Genomic DNA, 23,056 nt, shown 5'->3' with positions numbered 1-23,056 from the left:
AAATAACATTATCACACTCTTAAAAGCTGCAAGTCTATATAAAGACATGAATTTGGGGCACAAGAAAAGGCCACACAATCCAATATACTTCATACTTTTTATCTTAAATCCCACCTAACAAAGCTACTTTGTTCCAGGGTTTGAAAGATTTAAATAGGAATAGCCAGACTGGATCAGCTTGAAGGTCCAGCTAGCTCAGTATCCAGTCTCTAACAGTGGCTAATACCAGATACTTCAGAGGAGGGTAAAAGAAAATGTAATAATCTTGATTTAAATATGCACAGGGGAAGAATAAAAAAATATTGTTAGCTATGGTCTGTAAGGTGTTTTGTATCTCAACAATTATTTATAAATGAACACAAAACATATAGAATTACAAAGCGTCATCTTTAGCTATTTCAGAACAGATTCTTGCTTAATCTAAAACTGTTAAGGAAAATCTGGATCTAGCTAAACACAATGGTTGCCTAATTACTAAACACTAGTGTAAAAATTTCTTTGTGCTCTTAAATGGAAGAAAATACTTTATTTCCCTGTGACATGGTTTAATTCAGGGACAGAAAGCACAGTAATTATAAGCACTAGATAATTTCAAGTTCAAGACATATCAAGCAACAAATGCCTTAATAACTGCACAGGCAGATATGACAGCGATAAGGACCTTGCATTGATGAAATAGCATGTGACATTGGTTTAATGCACGGAATTGGAGCTTTCCTGGAAGTTACAATAGTAAACAAGAAACAGACACTGACAATAAGAATCATCACTGATTTTTCACTAAAATAAGGCAGGTAGAAGATAACTTAATTTTTAGTATTATATGCAACCTACTGATAAAACATATAACCACTATATGTATTTTTCCTCCTATACTTAATAAAATCTTGTGATAAAAGGCTGAATTTGTCCAGCTGTCTTATCAAGCCATCAACATTTCAATAAAAATAAAAAAAAAGTTTATTTTTTTCCCCAAACAACAAGTGATTGTTTGCTTGTCTTGTTTGCGTAACTGAACAAAAGATGGGTCTCTGCAGTTGTCTGGCTGCTGTGTAATTTTAGGCCCAAGGCTCAGCAGAGGCTGATTAACCAATCCATCTACCATATGTGCAAAAAGAGGTTGCCAGCTTCATTCTCTGCAGGGAAAATTGGCAGCTATCTTGGTTCATATGGAGGTATCTTTCCAATCTGCAGCAGCATTGGTGAGTCTATACTATGAAGACCTGAAGCACGTTTTGCAGGTTTCATGTTGAGCCATAAATGTATGATAGAAATATATTATTTATAAGATTATAAAATAACTGTTTGTAATGTGTTATTACACTAATGGCTTATTGTTTACCGCTTGGTTTCAAACTGCAGTGATTACATTTTAAGGATTTTTTTTTTAACTGTTTTGCTCAAGGAAGCAGATTTCTGCAGTTAAAGTAGGTTATAGCTCCTATCTGCCTACAATACTTCATAGAATTATAAAGTATGGCAATTACATATTGTAAAATAGAATGTTCTTTTAGAAATGCATGCCTCTGAGACACTGTAAAATACCAAGGTTTTTAAAATCTCTTTCATGCTGGCCACTCTCATTTCTCTTTTAATTAAGAAACTAATTCCTGATTTTTGGAGATAGCATACATTTTTCTGCATTGATCAGGAGATGGAAACAAACTACAATATTCACTCATCTTGTCCATCTCTAGCATCTCTAATTCTACCTTTTGGAGATATTTTTGACTATGTATCCTTGGTTACCAGTCATCACATGCAGTATTAATGTTGCTAGTGGATGTAATTTGGTTATTTATAATGCAAAGTGTCTAAAATAACAATAACTGATTTAAGATCACCTCTTTCAATTATCTCAGAAAAATCTACCAAATTGTAGCTTCATTTATATTACAATAAGAAACAAAATATACAAACAAATCACACTGGGTTAGACGGTGGCATTTAGCCACAGTCCTCCTTTGGAGGCATAGCTTCAGAAGCGTGATGCCAGGGGGAGCATCGAAAGGCAGTGCCTGCCTGCGCATTCCAGTTGTGCTAGGGTGAATACAAACTGCTACAGCCCTTTAAAGGGTGTAACATATTGCTCACGTTTCAGAGTGGTAGCCGTGTTAGTCTGTATCAGCAAAAAGAACGAGGAGTACTTGTGGCACCTTAGAGACTAACAAATTTATTTGACCATAAGCTTTCCTGGGCTAAAACCCACTTCTTTGGATGCATCACTGTATGCATCACCGATCACAGTATGTCCAGCCAACTCTGCTGGCCTCTGCATAGGAGGGGCAGAACCATGACTCCCTGTCCCTTTTCAATGAGTTGTTCCTGGTGGAAACATCGCAGCAGTAATTGCTACGCTTCCTTGACCAGAGGGGCTGCTATTCTGGTTAGCTCTTTTACTAGCTACACAAGGGCAGGGACAGGGATGCTCCTGACTGCCTCCCAGAGAAGAGCTGCCCAAGGTCGAGCTCTCAGTCAAGAGTAAATTAATACATTTCCATTCTTTTCTGAAAAAAGTTCTCAGGTGACATACAATTATGATTTTGTTGTCACTTAAGGCCCAAGTCTGCAAAGGGGTGAGCACTTGCTGTGAGCAGCCTCAAAGCGTAATGAGGTCACCATGAGTTAAAGTCATATGGATCCTCACAGACAATCAGAATCCCACAGAAATGGGCCCTTAATTTGCTTATTCTCAGTTTCCTCATCTGTAGAATGGGTGACCCTGTCATCCTCTTAAGAATATTGTGAGGTACAAATGAGATTTGTAAAGTAACTGAGGATCTTCTGATGGAAAGGCATTTTAGAAATGCCAAGTATTGTTACTATTTATTACTGATTCACTTGTCATGTTCCATCCTTAAAGGAGATACCCACTGCAAAGGGGCAATCATTTTCCTGAAAGAACTGAAAGCTTACTAAGAAAAGGGCTGAATTTCTCAAGTGTCAAATGGCCATCAAAATTATGATTTTTGCTTTCTAAGGCATAGTTAGTCCTACTTAATTCATTTTTATTCAAGAAACCAGTGCACCAGCTGTTACCAAATACAGCATAATGAATGTTAAGGATACCCAAGCCTACTGCATGTCAAGGATCTACCTCACAAACAACAGCATGGTTTTTTTCATCCTGAGCTTCTATCAGCTCTGCAAGGAAGTATTCTCCATAGGTTTCTCTCAGAATTTCATTCTGATGCATGAAGATAGGCATGAGATCATCATGGTCTTCCACCCTGTAAAACAGAATCAATGATGTCTTAAAACTTTCTAATACTAGAATACTGATCCTTCACTCCCTAATTTGTTTTTCAGAGTGTAGACAAATGATAACTTCTATACAAAGTCAACTATTTATTTGATTTCAATTACACTGTCATTTTTAGAATGTTGTAAATCAAACATGACTGATCATTTCAGTGTATATTGTTAAATATTTTTTAAAACTCTTTATTAATTTACTCTGATGCACTACAGAGAATGAAAGAACAGATGTCTTCCTGGGCATACCAGAGGTAACTGAAAAGGGAAATTTGGATAGCTGTTATTTCTTACAGCACAGACACTCTTTACAACACTTTAAACAAGAGATCTTATGAATGTAGCTGAAGCTGTGACTGTAAACATCGACTACCTCTTTCCTTACTGGAGGTGTGGCCCCTGCTGAAGCAGAAACCAAGGATCCATAAGGAAACCTAACCCCAGGCATCTTCAAACAGCCAGGCCTAGTTATACACCTCTGTGAACTTCCCAGACCCACTATTCCAGTATTGGCAATATAGCGGACTCTTTGCTGTGATATTTCCATTGGCAGATGCAAATGGCGCCTCTGATAACAGGATAAGTTACTGCAGGCCAAAAATAATGTATACTACACAAATTCCACACTGCTGTTAAAAAGGGGCTGCCATTCACTCTGAGATGGGGAATGAACATATTGAATAACCCTCTTCGCTGCAGTGCATCCAATGGCATTTACCACAAACTCTCTGTGATTTTGCTATGCAACAGAGGGGAGTATACTGACCCATGACAGTAACATAGGAATTAAACAAATACTGTTCACAAACCAGTAGCCTTGTCAGGTTCATCATCATGTACTTGTCAGTGGTCCATAACTACTACCATGACAAAATATAAACAAAAAATGGGAGAATGATTGAGGTAGGAGGATGCTTACTTACCTGAAGATAAGAAATAAAAACTTCTCATTTTAATATTCTGCTGTATTGCTGGCAGTGACTGCTAATTTACAAAGCAAGCCTACACACTCAAACAGTTCATCTAAAATCCCCAGGTGCAAAAAAACAACAACACAGGGCTGTCAAAAATCTACATTCAATTGGCCAGATCCTCAGCCAGTGGAAATCTCTTAAAGGAGCCATACCAAAGATGGTGCAAACATGGGCAGGGAGGAGCTCCCTGTGCCTTTACTATCCCCCCAGCACACCTGTGCAGAATCTGCCGTAACTGTGTGCTTTTGTGTGAAAGAGACCATTAAATTATATAATTTCACTCAAAAGAATTAAATGTGCTTACTCGCTAGTTGGTGTTCTGTGACTTGGTGAGCTAGCGTGAGCAATGGGGGCATTTCCTCACCTCTGGTGTCAGTCAGCAAATGACCAATCAAAAGGGAGATTTAGCATCAAACTGTTCCCATTCCAGAAATTGCCTCTAAAATGCCCAGTAAGTTACTTCTGAACGTTAGCCTATGCTACACTCCCTTCCTCCTTTTTCTCTGTGCTCTGGTAGGGGAGCTCTGAAATGAGGTCACTTTGTTCAGATCTGCACCCACTGGCAGCCATCTGGGCGGGGGAACCACTTCATGGCTGGATGTTTCAGCACGTCAGCCCTGCAGCAAAGAACTGGAAGGAGCTCCTCGGTGGAGCTCCTTCTGTGTGGAGAGCCCGTGCTGTCTTCCATGGCTCCTGTGGCAGATGTCTGAAGATGGAGGCATAGCCTGAAAAGGTGGTCAAAATCTCCTCTCCCTTCTCTGCCTAACTGACTCCTGCCAATCAACTTTTCAACATAAATCACGTACAACTAAAGAGGGCCAGTAAAGACTTAGGCTCCAATCCTGCAACTTACTGCAAAGACAGACCCCTGAGTCCACATGGATTCCCACTGAAGTCAAAATGAGGCTCCAGCACAGGTATAATGTTGCAGTTTGCAGGATGCAGATCTTATCTACTTCTACTGGTCCTTCTACATTCAACTTGCTGTCAGTGTGAAAGCTACCTCAACCTGTCTCCACTTGGCCTGACATACACTGTTGGCAGTAAAAGTCTTACAGTACTCAAAGTGTATAGATAGATTCTCATTGAAATACCTGAAGAGATTAACACACTTACTGATACTTAATGTTTTCTCATTTAAAATCCAATATTAAGCTTTTGAAATCCTAGTTCTTAATCAGAAGCACAAGACTAAAAGAGAATTTTAATGCATGTTGAATAATGTAGATAAAAAGTACAGTCAGGGAACGCAGTACCTATTGATTGTTTTATTTGCTGGTTTTTTAATGTGCCTATCACCATGGGCCTGTCACAAAATAAATATATCTAACATTAAACTATCTATAATAAACACGATAAACTGTCCCAATCCTGTACTACCCAAACCATTCAGTTCATCAATGGTCCAACAAATACATGCTTTACTAAAATGATGCATCTTGCACTATCCCCTAAGAGTCAGGAAACTCAGGCTGTGATGGACCACAAGAAGGAATAAGATCTACAGCTAGGGACTCCCCATTGAAAACACCTCCAAATCTCCATGACTGAACTTCTATAAAATGTGCATTTGCTAATCTCAGCTGTCACAGAATGCACAGGGAGAGAGATGGTCCCTAAAGGGCCAAGAAGCAAACTCAGGCAAGCTTTAGACATTTGAGCCAACATGATGAATTGCCCTGAGAGAAGATGGGCATCAATTGAAGTTCACTGAGCATGTGGGTGATATGTTCCCACCAACCCCCTGCACTAAAACAAGTGGGCCAGCACATTCTTCACTTGTTAAAACTTATAGGCCATCTTTAAAGGTACCTTGCAAGTATAATGCACGGCAGATAACTAGAGCATGATGACTAGCAATATCTAACAACCTCTTAGCTAACCACAGATTTTAAAAAGTAGAATGAACCACTATTGCTACCTTGAAATCTAAAAGGAGCTGGAGATCCAAAAGTACCCCAAGACTGTTAACATTTTTGGCAAAGAGTGGTCACACTACACCCACAGGTGATGCAGTCATAATCTTTATCACACTGTCATCATGTCAACCTGTCAAGTATTATACAGATATGAAGTAATAAAGGGCTGGGGCGGATACAATTAGGCCTGTCTGTTGGTTCAATTCAGATAATAAAAACAAAACTAGGACATGTATTGCCATCTGGAAGCAATGTAAGTGATTATTTCGTTGCAAGGTCTCTAGTGACCTCTAGTGGTCAACTATCAACACATTTCTTATAAATTATTCATCGAAGCACTCACACAGTGCTACAACACATTTGAAAATGTTCTGTAACTTAGTAAATTAATTACTCAGAAAACTTTTTATAAGGCTAGGGCCATGTAACTTCCGAATCCCTCAGAAGATTAATGGTCTTAAATCTCTTAGTTGTTAGTTCAGCAACTTCCTTCATAACTTGAGGCCAATCCTTTTATTAAACAGCCTTTGAAAACCACCAGAAAATATCATTACATGCTGTACTTCTAGCAATTGAAAGGTCAGAGATTACAAGGATTGCCTGATATACTATAGTAGCTTCCCTTTTCTTCAAGTTTTTGTTTCTTTTATAAACAGAGGTCACAAAACAGGATCAGTGCTCAAAATTGGCGCCATCCTGCAATTTAAAAAATAACTTCTTTTTTTCAAAATGATTTACAAAATAAAAATAAAAATATCAATACATGAATCAATGCAATATTTTCCATTATAAAAGCCTTGGTTAATTTACACTTCTTTCTTGTTTATTACGTATTGTTTTGTTTTTAGTCCATTAATTATTACATAACATTTATATTGTGGTAGCTCCCAGAAGTCAGCTGGGTCAGGGCCCTAATTTGCTAAGTGTTGTATAATAAAACCAGTCTTAAGTCTATTTTCTTTCTTCTTTTCCCCAGGAAGGGCAGTTGCACATGTGTATTTCTTGCAATTGTTGAGAGCCCTCTACACTGGCGATTTTCACCATCAACCGCTCATTTAAAACGCAGCGTGTTTAACTGTGTCAGTTTTACAGCGAGTGGCTGTTTCTGGTATGAAAATCCAATAGAAGAAAGGTGGGAAGCTAGGTATTTGTTAGTTTTTTGTCTCCTTTATTGTGTTTTAATTTAACGCATCCATTTCTCCATTTCCACTATGTCCTAAAACTCTAATGAATCAAAATATTAACAAAAGCGAGAATATTCTTTTTCCAATCCCTGGCTAATAAGAGCCATAGTGCTACTAAAAAATCTTGAAGAATTATGCTCACTGAAGGCCATGATATTAATTGTGAGACCTAAAAGGATTATTACTGGTCCCTTAAAACAGACCACATACAGTTGTTGACCCAATCTGACTAGTAATCTCACCCCAATAATATTCTACCTGTGAGCAATCCCACTAAATATGAGTAAAGCTTCCAATATATCCACAACCTCATCACCATTAGTTACCAGTTGCTTTATAATTTTTGTTAAGCTTTTCTGGAATAAGGTGCCATTGAAACAATATCTAAAAATAATTTTCCTTTAGAACAGTACATACTTGATAAGCTTTTTTCTGAAGATCATACTGATAACCATTCTTCAATGGCTATTTTTCTGTTAACTCTTTTCTCCAACTTTTCAGGAAACCAACATAACATCCTTTATGTTCCTATTGATCAAGTATGTAAAATGAAACCCTTAGTACCAAGTTTTACTGCAGCCAGTGATTAAAAAACAAATAAATATAGGCCCTGATTCCCACTTAGACCACTCTGGCAGTTTAAAGAGGCCTTAAAGTGGATGTAAATGTTTCAAAAGTTCTGTTTATTAATTTTTATGACAAATATTGTGTCTGAATTTGTAAATATTGGTAGAATGGTATAACTGAACATAGGGTTTAAGTGTGGCTTAAGTGGTGCATAGATGATATGTGCTGACCTCATGCACAGGACTGAATTTGACCCTTAGAGAAGACTACCCTTCTCCCCATCATCAATGATTCCTTTTATTCTTACATTGTTCCTTCTTTTATAATTCTCTGTACCATTAGTTTTAAAGATCCCACCGTGTCCCTCTCTCTCTATTTGCTTGATTCTGGTGGGCATATTCAGTGTCTCCTCTGCAGTCTCTACTACACTGGATTCAGTAGTGCTGACCTTCTCATCCAGGTCTGCCAAGTGGGATTTTTTGCGGGGAGGCGGGGTTGTTTTGTTAATATCTAGTAGTTTGGAGTGAATATCAGCAATGCCTGCCTTGATCTCTCTTAGTAACTCATTCGTATCCATTTTTGTAGCAGGAAGGGTGGGTGCCTGCATGCCACCTTGTCTCCATCAGTGAGTCAAGACAAATACACCCAAGCAGTCAGACTATTGTTTCATTCTGCATAATAGGTTTAGAGATCTCGTTCCTTTTCTGCTAGTAGTGACTGGATTCTTTCACATGACTTTTAAGTTTGGATGACAATCTTGGGGACCCTATACAGGTGGATTCTGCAGCTGCCCACTCCAAACTGGGAGCACAAACTGCCATCAGCGACAAAAATTTCCCACCCAACATTCCACCTCCATCCCTTACTGCAGTTTTTGGATAGGTGGAATCCTAATTTGAATGGGCTTATATAAGCAAGAAGGAACTATGGGTAAACATAATACACTATAAATTGTGACTCTAGTTATTCACCTGATTAAACCTCTACCTAAAATGACTCCATTAGTACAGCAGACCCTGGCTAAAACTAATAATCTACACACTTCATAATTCACACTCAGAAATGGTGGTCTCTCCGTTCTTCTCAGGGAAGATTTCATGGCTGGAATCCTCTAGTGGGGTCTATTACTGTGTCTTCATTACTTTAACTGAATTTTATATAGTGTGTTTACTATGAAATTTCAAATAATCAAAACTAGACTTTCTGTTCAATTCAATCAGATTGTACTGTAATTTAAACTTGCTGTTTTATTGTGCCAACCAGTGAAAGGTAGAAAGTGATAAGAACCACAATTTTTTTCAGTTAAACTCAAGAGTTAAACCTATATATTTACCACTATGACATTTCATTATACTGCTGCCACTGGCCCTTTTAAAGCAGTGCAATACTGAAATTACACTCTCCCTCTTAAAACGTGAGTTTGCCTGAGATCACATGTCAGGATTTGGGCCCTGATCCCACAAGCCTGTAGCATGATGAGATCATTTTGGCATGCATGCAAATCTCCACTGAAGTCAGTGGGGCTCCCCATGAGTGCAACAGCCTCCCCACATGCTACGTGTTGCAGAATGGGAACCACAATGTTTACCTCTACAAACCACCCCCTTCCTTCTTTATTTTATAAGAGGCAATGGCTTTTCACTCATATGGATACTATTCTACTGTCTTCCCAGATTGAAACAAACAAAACACCACTGTAAAGGCAGATTTGTGATCTATTGTACACAGCTGTAAAGTACAGAGAAGTACAAACAATGATAATTAGAACAAATGGCAAAGTACAGGCAAGGGACTTCAATATGAAAGCTCATTGGTTTGTGTTCTAGGATGCTACAGCTTTATTTCCCATTTTAAAGGTCAGATAAAGAATAACTTCAATATACAGGGGTTAAGCAAAGGATCAATTTACAGCATATTTTTTCCTGTGGGTAAGGGGGAGAGGGAACAGAGATTACTCTAATCTCATATCATTGACCCAGAACGTGTTGCTAGGCAGGTGGCTGGGGACTGCGTCAAAATCCTTTCATGGATAAGTCTCTAAAGAGTTTCCACTGAATGTCACTACGGGTGCTAGTGATGTATAAATGCAAATACAGAGGAAAAGGGAAGGAAAAGCATCAGTAGTAAACATAATTTAGCTTACTTGAAGAATCCACGACAAACTATACTAAACTATGAATTTTACAGGACAAGTAGTTACATTATTTAAAAGGAGTAAACCGTTTGTTGGTTAGTTTTCTACCCTGCTTTTCATTAAAGTGAACCATTCCATTATTACCCTATATGTATTACAAAAACTCAGGCAAGATGGTATCCCCTCAGTATAATACTGGAATGGCTTTCTTAACATTTTCAATCATGTCAAAAATGTTATTTCCCAAACTGCATTGTTTGACAGCCCCAAAGGTAAAAATGTACTTCAGATTAATAAAAGACAAACATAATGGACAGAATCAAGGGGCATGGATACCTTTCAAGACCCAGGAGTGAGTTTACCTTGCACTATTACTTCAACACTAAGATCCCTTCACTACTAATCAATAGTGTGTGTGGAGTACAAAATATAAAAAAAGACAGAATGTGGACTCAGAGAAACTCGAAACAGTCTACACACCAATGCTGGCATGTTGAAATACGTGTTAAATGGTTTTGCATTTGGGGCTCTGCTGTGGTGGATGCTCTTTGGAGAAAAGTGTAGGTTTCAGACCTGTAAAGAACATCCTAGAGCAGCAATTCACAGTACGTAAACACACAGAATGATCAAAGAAACATATTCCTCCAACTTGCTAGTTAAAATAAACTTATTTTTTTCTTTAAAAAAGGAAATGCAATGGAATACCTTTTCTGAGAGGAGAAAACACGTGCAGGTATTTTGTGAATAACACCTCTTGGTTATAAGGACCTAGACTACAGAACAACCGTACTGAAAATGTTATAGAGAATAATAAAACGGAGAGCAAAGAACTAGGGATGAATTTTGTAGGGATATCCTTGACCACCTAAGGCTTCAGTGTGACAGAAACTCTACACTTCCAATGAGCTGGAGGACTGAGAAGCAGACAGCCACACAGCTGGATTCTGGGCTATTTAATTATTTAACTATTTGTTGTTATTAATTATTATTATTATACTAGTGCCTCAAAGCCCAAACCAAGTTCTGGGCTCCACTGTGGAAGGCACTGTACAAACACATAGTAAGATACAGTTCCTGCTCCAAACTGATTACAATCTAAATAAATAAGACAGACAAAGGATGGGAGAAAAGTAGGATTATTATCCCTGTTTTCTTCTTGCACCCCCTCAGCAGCATGGAGGAGGCCTGCCCAGGCAGACAGTGAGTAGATATTGCTAAGGGGTTCCCCAGGGGGTTTGTACACAGAGTAAATTCACAAGTGCCAAACAATGTTTAGGAAGGCAGGTATTAGCATGTTTGAAGGCTTGTTTGGCCTAAGGCCTCCTTACTCAGTTTTATTATGCAAATGCAATTCCTTTACAACAAAATCTACTTAGCCAGACTTTGCCCAGTTGGTCAGAATTTGGCCTAATAAGAGAAAACAGGAACTACACAGCAAGATACTCCAAGAGGCAATGTGGAAGTTACAAAAGTTCTGTACCCAGTAAAATATGTAGCAACATGACATGGGGAAATAAACAAATGCATAGAAGAAACATCAAAATCTGGAAACTATATTACTGCTATAAAACACTCAGTTTAATCATATGGAAATAAGGCCACCTATCTACAAAAAATACAACAAGTCTTGTGACAAATTAGAATAAAAGTAATTATGCAGTTTTGTCATATATGTGTCGGTCCTAAGATATTAGAGAGACAAGATGGGGTGAGGTAGTATCCTGGTGCAGTAAAAGTATTACCTCACCCATCTTGTCTCTTTAATAAAAGTAGCTGTCATGAGTCAACATTGGGTCATCAAGAAAATTGGAAAATGGGAGGAGGACATATTTAGGTGATTTAATGAAAACTACACTTTCTCGATTCGTAGTCATGGGAGTCCTTCAATTGATCCAGACAAACGCATACAGACAAAGCAGACGAAGGCATATTACCTTGCTTTGCGAATGTACAGCTGGGGACAATGTTGGTGCCTGTGGCACACAAACAAAGTAAAGTCCACATCAACTATCGAACCTGGAACACTCATCATCCGCTCAAAAAAAGTTCCTAAGCCTGGGCCTAAGAATGACAAAAACAAGTTAAAAACTATCAAGGAATTTCACCAAGAAATTTTTTAACCCATTAGAAGAATTGTTGGAGCAAAATATGGTTTCAAATTTAGGCCATGATACTGCACTATGATCTACTGCCATGGCAAATCAGGACCACACACTGTTAGCCTTTTTATGTAATGTTAAGCAATATAGCTGAGATTATGCTATTTGAAGTATAAAATGGTATGTTAGGATTGGTTCTTCCACAGGTCTATAGGACAATCACTTCCCTTAATATGCTGAAAACCACGCAATTGTATTAATCATAATGATACTTAAGACTACAGTGGTTGTTTAAAGATTAAAATAATATTAAATAAACTCTTACCTAAATCCACATGACTTGGTACAAAAAGAAGAATAAAGTGCACTTCTGGTACTGCATTAAAAACTGTCCTGGACAAACAATATAACTTTATTTAGTCTCAGTAACTACACATCAAATTTAGCAGCAAATCTCTTAATGAAAGAAACTTTGCTCTCCAGTGCCTATATCTTCCCTCATAAATGCACATGGCTAAAAAATTAAAATGTGATTTCTCAAAAAAGATTATATGAAAATTATTAAGGCCTTTTCAGTTTTTTCAACCCCATTTCTCTCTTTAATCTCCTAATCCTTTGATTTCATATAGCTTTCTTTTTATATCAGTTCCCCAGTGGTGAAAAATTAAAGATGGCAGATCTCTGCCGGCAGATATTTGACCTGGCATCTGGATGAGCTGGCTTTTACAGTTACTCTGTAACTGTAAAACTGACAGCAACAGCACCAAATGCAATTTACTCTGTTTATGTAGCGATGCTGTGCGCTGAACCACATTAATTTAAGCAGCACTTTCTTGTTTGTGATTTGAGCTAGCACTCTGCTGTATTGTATTATTTCTGCTGCATAGTCTGTACCTAACAAACATTTCAAAGAATAACCTGCAGACAATGATTTTTCAGAAATAGCCACAGCTTTTAGGCTTCCTGCACAACTGTGCACCATGAACCTTCTCCCTCCACTCAAAAAAATCAATTTGTCCCAATCACTGCATGATATTTATGTCAAGAATAATAGCAAAAGATATAGCAAGAGATTACACTGTTAGGAAAATATGTTCAGAACTGTAAGAGTCTAGCTTTGAAATCTAGAATGTATATCAGGCTACACACAGTTGTGTCATGTCGTGTCACATACTGAAATTAAGAAATTCAGTTAATTTTTTTTAATATTTACCTTTAAGCTTTTTTTGTTACATGACCATCTTTTAATTCCACAGTCTCTACAGATGAGAGTTAGCAGGAAACTGTACATGCTTCCCTATGCATCAATTTACACATCAACTCACCTAATGATTTCTTGGGCACATCCAACCGCATATTCATCATTTGCCACAAAAAGATGCAGAAACAGTGTATTCAGAGGCTATAGTAAAAAGAAACGAATGAATTAAATAAAATAAGATAATGCATGTAGTGTTTTTTTAATTAATTAAAATATTAATTTACAAATTTAATTGCCGATCCTGTCAGTACATACTTATGTGAGTAACTCGACACACATAAGTAGCTTCATTGACTAAATGGGACTAACTGCATGGGTAAATTTACTCATGTGTATAAGTGTTTGCAGGAGCGGGGTCTTAATGATTGGATTTGTGTCTCTCTCTATGCAGTAAATTAACCAAAAAAAAACAAAAACGAGAAAACTTGACTTACACTCAAGTTTAATATTACAGTTATAACTTTTAAGCACCAGAGCTACATTTTTAATTTAACAAAACTTGATTGAAAAAAGTTTGTAATTTCTTTATACTAAGAGCAAATGCCATCCACAGCCTCAGAAACATCTCTGACATCATAATCAAAAAGACTGACAAAGGAGGTGCTGTTGTCATCATGAATAGGTCGGAATATGAACAAGAGGCTGCTCGGCAGCTCTCCAACACCACTTTCTACAAGCCATTACCTTCTGATCCCACTGAGGGTTACCAAAAGAAACTACAGCATTTGCTCAAGAAACTCCCTGAAAAAGCACAAGAACAAATCCGCACAGACACACCCCTGGAACCCCGACCTGGGATATTCTATCTGCTACCCAAGATCCATAAACCTGGAAATCCTGGGCGCCCCATCATCTCAGGCATTGGCACCCTGACAGCAGGATTGTCTGGCTATGTAGACTCCCTCCTCAGGCCCTACACTACCAGCTATCTTCGAGACACCACTGACTTCCTGAGGAAACTACAATCCATCGGTGATCTTCCTGATAACATCATCCTGGCCACTGTGGATGTAGAAGCCCTCTACACCAACATTCCACACAAAGATGGACTACAAGCCGTCAGGAACACTATCCCCGATAATGTCACGGCTAACCTGGGTAGCTGAACTTTGTGACTTTGTACTTACCCATAACTATTTCACATTTGAGGACAATGTATACCTTCAAATCAGCGACACTGCTACGGGTACCCGCATGGCCCCACCGTATGCCAACATTTTTATGGCTGACTTAGAACAACTCTTCCTCAGCTCTTGTCCCCTAATGCCCCTACTCTACTTGCACTACATTGATGACATCTTCATCATCTGGACCCATGGAAAAGAAGCCCTTGAGGAATTCCACCATGATTTCAACAATTTCCATCCCACCATCAACCTCAGCCTGGACCAGTCCACACAAGAGATCCACTTCCTGGACACTACGGTGCTAATAAGTGATGGTCACATAACCACCACCCTATACTGGAAACCTACTGACCACTATTCCTACCTACATGCCTCCAGCTTTCACGCAGACCACATCACACGATCCATTGTCTACAGCCAAGCTCTACGATACAACCGCATTTGCTCCTACCCCTCAGACAGAGACAAATGCCTACAAGATTTCTATCAAGCATTCTTACAACTACAATACCCACCTGCTGAAGTGAAGAAACAAATTGACAGAGCCAGAAGAGGACCCCGAAGTCACCTACTACAGAACAGGCCCAACAAAGAAAATAACAGAACGCCACTAGCCGTCATCTTCAGCCCCCAACTAAAACCTCTCCAACGCATCATCAAGGATCTACAACCTATCCTGAAGGACGACCCATCGCTCTCCCAAATCTTGGGAGACAGGCCAGTCCTTGCCTACAGACAGCCCCCCAGCCTGAAGCAAATACTCACCAGCAACCACACACCACACAACAGAACCACTAACCCAGGAACCTATCCTTGCAACAAAGCCCGTTGCCAACTGTGTCTACATATTTATTCAGGGGACACCATCATAGGGCCTAATCACATCAGCCACACTATCAGAGGCTCATTCATCTGCACATCTACCAATGTGATATATGCCATCATGTGCCAGCAACGCCCCTGTGCCATGTACATTGATCAAACTGGACAGTCTCTACGTAAAAGAATAAATGGACACAAATCAGATGTCAAGAATTATAACATTCATAAACCAGTCGGAGAACACTTGAATCTCTCTGGTCACTCGATTTCTCACCTAAAAGTGGCTATTCTTCAACAAAAAGACTTCAGAAACAGACTCCAACGAGAAACTGCTGAATTGGAATTAATTTGCAAATTGGATACAATTAACTTAGGCTTGAATAGAGATTGGGAGTGGTTGAGTCATTATACAAAGTAAAACTATTTCCCCTTGTTTATTCCCCGCCCTCTCCACCCCCCCCCCCAACACTGTTCCTCAGACGTTCTTGTTAACTGCTGGAAATGGCCCACCTTGATTATCACTACAAAGGGTTTTCTCCCCCCCACCCATCCCACTCTCCTGCTAGTAATAGCTCATCTTAAGTGATCACTCTCCTTACAGTGTGCATGATAAACACCCATTTTTTCATGTTCTGTGTGTATATAAATCTCCTCACTGTATTTTCCACTGAATGCATCCGATGAAGTGAGCTGTAGCTCATGAAAGCTTATGCTCAAATAAATTTGTTAGTCTCTAAGGTGCCACAAGTACTCCTTTTCTTTTTGCGAATACAGACTAACACGCTGCTATTCTGAAACATTTCTAAAACAGTTATTCTGTAAAATGAGTACCAAAAACAATGCTACCATATGAAGATGTACGAATTGCCTGAATAATTCACATGTTGCTTGGCTATTCTTTACGTAATGCAGCCATCCCAAATTCATGCCAATCAAACCTTTACACTATATCAACATATATTATCTAGATGCATGTTTACCTCTCCATCTAAAGTAGGGTCAGTCTAAAGATTCATATTTGGCATATAGAGCTCTGCAGAGCTAACCTCACAAATGTCAACCAGAGGAGTACTCCTGAAGTGGAGAGGAAAACTACAATTCGCTCAGGAGTGTTGTCCTTTCATCCTTATTTCTGGATCAGGACCATAAAGCACTTTTTAAATGACATATCCTCAATTTCAAAAAATCCTCTTTTTAAAAATATACGGTTCTGTTTTTTGCCCATGTTCAGAAAGGACTTCAGGGCAGGCATGGGAGCAATAACATCACACATGCTCAAGCTTTCTCTTTTCCACCTTTTCTCTGGACACACTTCTGCCAGCTGTCTCTTCAGGTTCAGTTACAGCTTTGTTGATGATAATATTGGTAAGCACCCCATGCACAGCCTGGGGAAAAGCATGCACCATCAACAATACAGTGGGATCAACGATATTCAAAATACTGTCAAGTGTACAAAGAAAAACTGAAAAAACATAGTATTTTTCCCTTTAGCGTCTTCAGTTATAACAACATTAAGAGTTTCTTTTAATAACAGTATACACAACAATTTCAGATGGCAATACTGGAGTTGATAGTTTCTTTAAAACAGTTGCCTAACATCCCTAGTGGATAACATTATTGCAAGGCAGTTTGCCTATCACTTGGATAATTTCAGTGTTGCCAATCCCAGATGTTCAAAAATCATGAGATTGGCTTAACAATAATAAATTTTGGTTTCTCTATTTGCCTTCTGGGGTTTGAGCCTTTAGAATTCAAATTTTTCAGCTTTTCTCCACAACCAAAAAGGACTAGAAATTTCCTTTTCTGAAAAAAGGAAAGTAGAGATTCTCGCATAATGATTTGACTCCAGGAACTAGCGCTTTCAGAAAAATGCCAAACATAGTGAGACTCTCAATAAAATTCTAAGAGCTGGCAATACCGTAAAAACGTACAGTGCTCTAGAATGAGATGTAATGTTATAAAATCTAATATGTTATAATTTTCTAGTGTTGAGAATGTTTAGGACCCCAAGTGATGTGCCTTCAGTGAGTCAGAACATTTGTGTAGAAAAACCCATTAGCCAACTTAGTCAAACAACAAAGAAATCACTTGGAATGGAAAACAAAACAAAAATCTCCAGTAAAAGGAATACCATTTTCTACACTGATCTTCCCAAATCCCAGGAAATAGCAATACATGCAACAAGGGCAATGCATCTCTTAACATCTGTTGCAATTTAATTGTTTTCCCCCCATATTATACCAAAAATTGAACACATACAGTATTCAAAAGGAACAAAATGAAACCAAGTTGATGTCCCTCAAGTGAAAACACATCTGAAAAAATAATTACTTACTGTGCACTTTTTGTCACTGTAGTTTTCATGTAAGAATGATTCCCAATCAGCTTGATCAACAATATTCCAATTTGGATAGTCCAGAAATGCAGCATGGGCAATAACCTCATTCTTCTTATTGCTGAGTGTCACGGCAAGGTTAGCTTTTTCTCTGTGGAAACAATTTTGATTTGCAAAGGTTAAAGAAATGACAAAAAGAAGATTCAGAAAGTGATTTTAGATTTCTTAGTCTTCAAGTTAACAACTGTTCAACAGCATCATAAGGGAACCAGAGGATAGGGTTGCCGATACGCACTATACAAACACTTCCTGCCAGTAAATCCATCTTCTCTGTGGGACCAACAGAGTTTAACAATCACATTTTCAAAATTGGCCACTGATCTGGGGTCCTCTGATTTTAGACGCCCAACTTCACAGCATCACAGAAATGTAAGGCTGGAAGTGACCTGAAGAGGTCATGTAGTCCATCTGCCCAGGCTGAGGCAGGATTAAGTATACCTAGAGCATACATTTGAGACATATTGGACCCAGTTTTCCAGAGGTACAACTGCAACTCCCACTGACTTCAGCTGGAGCTGTGGGTACTTGCCACTTCTGAAAATCAAGCCCAAGAGATCTTAAGCTGGGCACAGAAACCGAGTCACCCAAAATCAGTGGCCACTTTTGAAAATATGGACCATAAAGCTGTCTCTGATTTATTACTGGGTATTTACTGACTACTCTGTTAGCCTACACATGACACAACTAGTATGTTACCCATCACTCAGGGAACAAAGGGGACAGCACCTTCTGATTCTGTGAACCTTGGATCTTCTTGCTGTAAGGCTGGAGGTGCTGGTAACTTGATGTAAGTGAGAAAGCTGTTTAGACAAAGATTGTAGCTTTTTAAAGTTAAGAATTGGACATTAGAAAGTGTATTTTATTTTGTTTTGTTTGTAACCACAACTACTGTACCTCGTTTACTCTTGCTTAGTATCACACAGTGGCACCGGAATGGGGGGGGAGGGCCAGGGCCCTCCCACTTTTTGGCAGGGGCCCAACCCCCACTCCTCTTCTTCCCCCTGAGGCCCTGTACCCCCAACCAGGCTGGCACGGCAGCTGGAGCCAAGCCGGGTCCTAGGCAGCTGTGAGGAGTCATGCCATGGACCTTCTACCTGCCCGGGTTAGGGGGGCCCAAGAGCAGCCCCCAGCCCATGTCCCTGCCTCATGGGCCCCGCACCCAGGGCAGAAGGGTCCGTGGCTCCCCACAGCTGTCCCCATGTGGCTCTTACCAGGACCTGGCTCCGGCTGGGGGGCCACAGCCCAGCCATGGTAAGAGCCGCGAGTGCAACTGGGGGGATCCACGCTGTGGACCCTCCACCTGCCCTGGGCGGGGGCCAGCGGAGCAGGAACACAGGCCGGGGGCTGCTCTCGACCCCGACCCCACCCCAGGCAACTGAAGAATCTGTGGCTCCCGGCCGGCTCTGACTTGGGACAGGGCCTTGGGCAGAAGAGTAGAGGTAGGGGGCCCTGGCCCCTGGCCCCCCAACTTTTGGGTAGGCTCTGCCACCATTGGTATCACTTAAATCTATATTCTTTATTAAGAAACATATTCTTAGTTTTACTATGAATTATCTCAGTGCTGTTATACTGAAATAAAGTGAGAATAACAGGATACTGAGAGGTTTCAGAGTAGCAGCTGTGTTAGTCTGTATTCGCAAAAAGAAAAGGAGTACTTGTGGCACCTTAGAGACTAACAAATTTATTTGAGCATAAGCTTTCATGAGCTATAGCTCACTTCGTCGGATGCAGCATCCGACAAAGTGAGCTATAGCTCATGAAAGCTTATGCTCAAATAAATTTGTTAGTCTCTAAGGTGCCACAAGTACTCCTTTTCTTTTTGCGGATACTGAGAGAGACCTCCTTGGGGAACTTGAGAACTGGGGTTCACTGATTGTTACCTGCAAGACAAGGTTAAGACTGGCAGAGTTGCAAGGCATTTGCTGATGAGAAGGACAGACAGGTGTGGCAGGGAGCTGATACACAATCTAAGTTCCAGAAAAGCTCTCTCTTGCAGAGGCAGAGAGTTAACACAGTGGCTCATGATTCTGGGTACCTTGAGAAGAATGTCATGTATGTTCTTAAAATGTTGCTACTTACAAAAGATAGATGACATTAATCCTTCCAAAAGTTTTTTCAGTAAAATATCTGATGAGACTAATAATACCAGAAACATCATGTGATTCTGTTCTTCTGGCATTGACCACTTCTGTACGTCCTCTTGCAGAAGTTATTGCAGTCATTTTATACACTGTAGCAAAAACAAAGAAAACACTAATGTTATCTAATGAGATTGGCTTCTGCAGTGATTTCAGCCTTGAAGTTAGTATTTCTAGATGAGATTTTCAAAGGAAGGAAGGGAGTTAGGCAGTTAAATCCTAATGAAAATCAATGGGATCTGAGTGCCTAACTCCCCCAGGCTCCTCTGAAAACCACAGTCTCAAATTGGATGTAGTATAATGGTTACCACCTAAAATATTACTGAACAGTGAGGGAATGTTTTTAATGGCCTACAACTGCATGAAATGGTTTCACATTTAGTTGTAGACATTTCTATAATGCTCATCATCATAGTATCTGATGGTTTCAAACTATTTGTCCAAAAGCCAAGTTTTTAAATCAATAAGATTATTTATACTTCAGGAGGAGTGGAAGGCTTTTCTGAATAGCCCTAACCCTGGATGCAAATAAAAATCTATTTTGCAGTGCCATGTGCAGTGTGTTTGTAGTGTCCTCATAACCCATTTTGTCCTTTGTATACCTAACAGTTTCATAATAGATAATGTGATATGAATTCAGTCCAACTGTGATTAACCAACAAAAACTTAGTTACCTTTCAATTCTGTTGCCACCTAACATTAAAGTTTAAATGTATATATACCAAATAATGTCACAATTTAAAATAAAAAGCCTAAGCATTAAAGTATGAAAATGAACAGTTCAAATACCATCACAGTTTATACAATAACTCACATACAAGATTATATGTAAAATATAACACTGCCCATTCAAAAAAAAAAAAAACTTCACTATGCTCCCAATCCCCACCCAGACTCTAGCTGTAAACTAGAACAGTGGTTTTCAAACTTTTTTCTAGTGACCCAGCTGAAGAAAACTGTTGATGCCCGCGACCCAACGGAGCTGGGGATGAGGGGTTTGGGGTGTGGGAGGGGCTCAGGGGTGGGGCAGAAGGTTGGGGTGCGGGGGTGAGGGTTGCACAGTGGAGTGCAGGCTCTGGGGTTGATCAGGGGATGAGGGATTTGGGGTGCAGGAGGGGGCTCTGAGTTTGGGGTGGGCTCAGGGCTGGGGCAGGGGGTTCGAGTGCGGGAAGGGGTCAGGGCTCTGGGCTGGGGGTGCAGGCTCTGGGGTGAGGCCAGGGATGAGGCATTTGGGTGCAGGAAGGGGCACCAGGTTTGGAGGGATCAGGGCTGGCGCAGGGGATTGGGACACGGGGTTAGGGCACGGGGTTACCTCAGGCAGCTTCCAGTCAGCAGTGCAGTGGGGGTGCTAAGGCAGGCTTCCTGCCTGTCCTGGCACCGCGGACCACGCTGTGCCCCGAAAGCAGCCAGCAGCAGGTCCGGCTCCTAGGCAGAGGCACGCAAGCCTGGTTGGTGGTGCTGAGCCGCCGCGACGCAGTGCCTTACATTCCATGACCCAGTACTGGGTCATGACTCACAGTTTGAAAAACACTGGACTAGAAAAACTTTTATACTCATCCACCCTACATCATATATATTTCCAATATCAGTTGCAACCTCAGGCAAACTACCACCAGGGTTGCAAACCACCACCATCCCAAGTATGGCCCACATCATCTCAGAACATCTACCAGCACTCCTGTGTAATGTGTGCCAGAGACACCAACATCTCATATCTTCCCTTTATAGAATAGAGATGTGAGCCCACCCCAACTTCCCATTATGGTCAAGAGACCACACCGTATAGTATCATAGGTTCCAGTCCTGCAAGTTTATATTTGCGGATCTCTGTGTTCGCACTGAGACCAGTTTGTTTGAATGGGATTATATTGATGTGGTTCTCTGAGCAGAATTGAGCCTTACTGCCTGTATACATTCCAGAATCAACATCTTCCCATCCGCCAGTCCAGTATTGGGCAAAAGACCCCATCCATTGTCCCTACAGGAACTGGGAATCTCACTTTACCCTCCACATCCACCATCCTGATGAGTCAGAGACCTCACTTTCCAGATACAGACTTCGCATCCACCAATACTCATTCCATGCTACACATACATTAGAGTAGAACTAACACAGGGAAGATTAAGGGCAAAGAAGGAAGTTGGGGAGTGGAGAAGAGCTGAGACAGGGAACACTGTTTAGGAGCGGAGAACCTGGAGAACATTGGAGATAAATAGAGAACTCTGCTCCCTGCCTGCTCCAATTCTTCCAGTAATTGCCTCACTGGTTTATCAACATTAAAAAAACAAACACAACAGAAATTTCCCATCCTAACCATTTTTTCTTTTTAAGTGAGCTGATGCTTACATCCAAGTCAGATCAAACATGTCATATATGTACTTGTGGTAAGACTATGTAGGAAAAGGTTAGTACAGCCCCAACTTTCTGACTGTGGAAGAGTGATGGGATGCACAAACTCGACACTGGATCAGGTTAAGAAGGGGTTAATTAACTGTCCTGGAGACAAGGACTGTGGGCAGCTCCTCCCACACCACCACCATCAAGACTGGAAGGAATAAAATTGGACACATCAAGCTTCAGAGCAGGGCTACCCCTGAGGTTTTCAAACTGTGGGGAACACTCCCCTATGGGGACACAGTGCAATGTTCAGGGGGAGGATGAACAGCCACGCCAGGCAGGGCTCGGGGAGGGAATATCACTTCCACTCCCTAACTCACCATAGTGGGCCACCCAGCCTGTGGGTCAGTGTCAACATCCACTGTGGCCGCACCGATTTCTGCTCCCAGCAGCCTCCACACCCAGCACTGGCTCTGGTCGCAAACGCCTTCGCCAATCCTGAAAACCTGAGGGCTATTGTGTCTATTTTTGTTTAGGCTGGGGAGGTGCGACCAAGAATTGCAACTCAAGGGGGAGCTAGCTCAAAAAGTTTGAAAACCGCTGGGCTATTCTGACAGTGGGCTATTGAGTTTGAGGGAGAGAGGACTCTGGGGGTGGGCTGAGGTTTGGACTGGACGGGGGTTAGTTTTGGCCCTCTGCCGTCAGTCTGGGCTGCATTTTAGAGCAAGTGGGAAATTCATTAGCTCACAGGAAGTCTTCCCTTTGGCTCGCTAGCAGAGATCTGCTGCCTGGAGACAATTCTGTGGTGGTAACCCTGTTGCACTTACTGTAAATGCTACACTG

At 40.5% G+C, this 23,056-nt stretch overlaps 1 protein-coding gene across 2 annotated transcripts in view; it reads right to left on the bottom strand.

Moving 5' to 3' along the window:
• The window catches only part of CFAP61 (cilia and flagella associated protein 61), a 209,698-nt gene that overhangs the window by 185,933 nt on the left and 709 nt on the right, over positions 1 to 23,056 (bottom strand). For both annotated transcript variants that reach the window (XM_073339783.2, XM_073339782.2), the window contains exons 2-7: positions 19,817 to 19,967; positions 17,678 to 17,828; positions 13,458 to 13,534; positions 12,458 to 12,525; positions 11,968 to 12,094; positions 3,098 to 3,230 (exon numbers count right to left, since the gene is read on the bottom strand). In XM_073339783.2, coding sequence (XP_073195884.1) covers positions 3,098 to 3,230; positions 11,968 to 12,094; positions 12,458 to 12,525; positions 13,458 to 13,534; positions 17,678 to 17,828; positions 19,817 to 19,959 — 699 coding nt within the window. In that variant the 5' untranslated portion in view covers positions 19,960 to 19,967. The remainder of the gene's footprint in view (positions 1 to 3,097; positions 3,231 to 11,967; positions 12,095 to 12,457; positions 12,526 to 13,457; positions 13,535 to 17,677; positions 17,829 to 19,816; positions 19,968 to 23,056) is intronic.

The sequence above is a fragment of the Lepidochelys kempii genome, chromosome 3 (genome assembly GCF_965140285.1).
Source record: "Lepidochelys kempii isolate rLepKem1 chromosome 3, rLepKem1.hap1, whole genome shotgun sequence".
In the NCBI taxonomy this organism is placed as follows: Eukaryota; Metazoa; Chordata; order Testudines; family Cheloniidae; genus Lepidochelys; species Lepidochelys kempii.
This window is presented reverse-complemented; position numbering and strand designations above follow the sequence as displayed.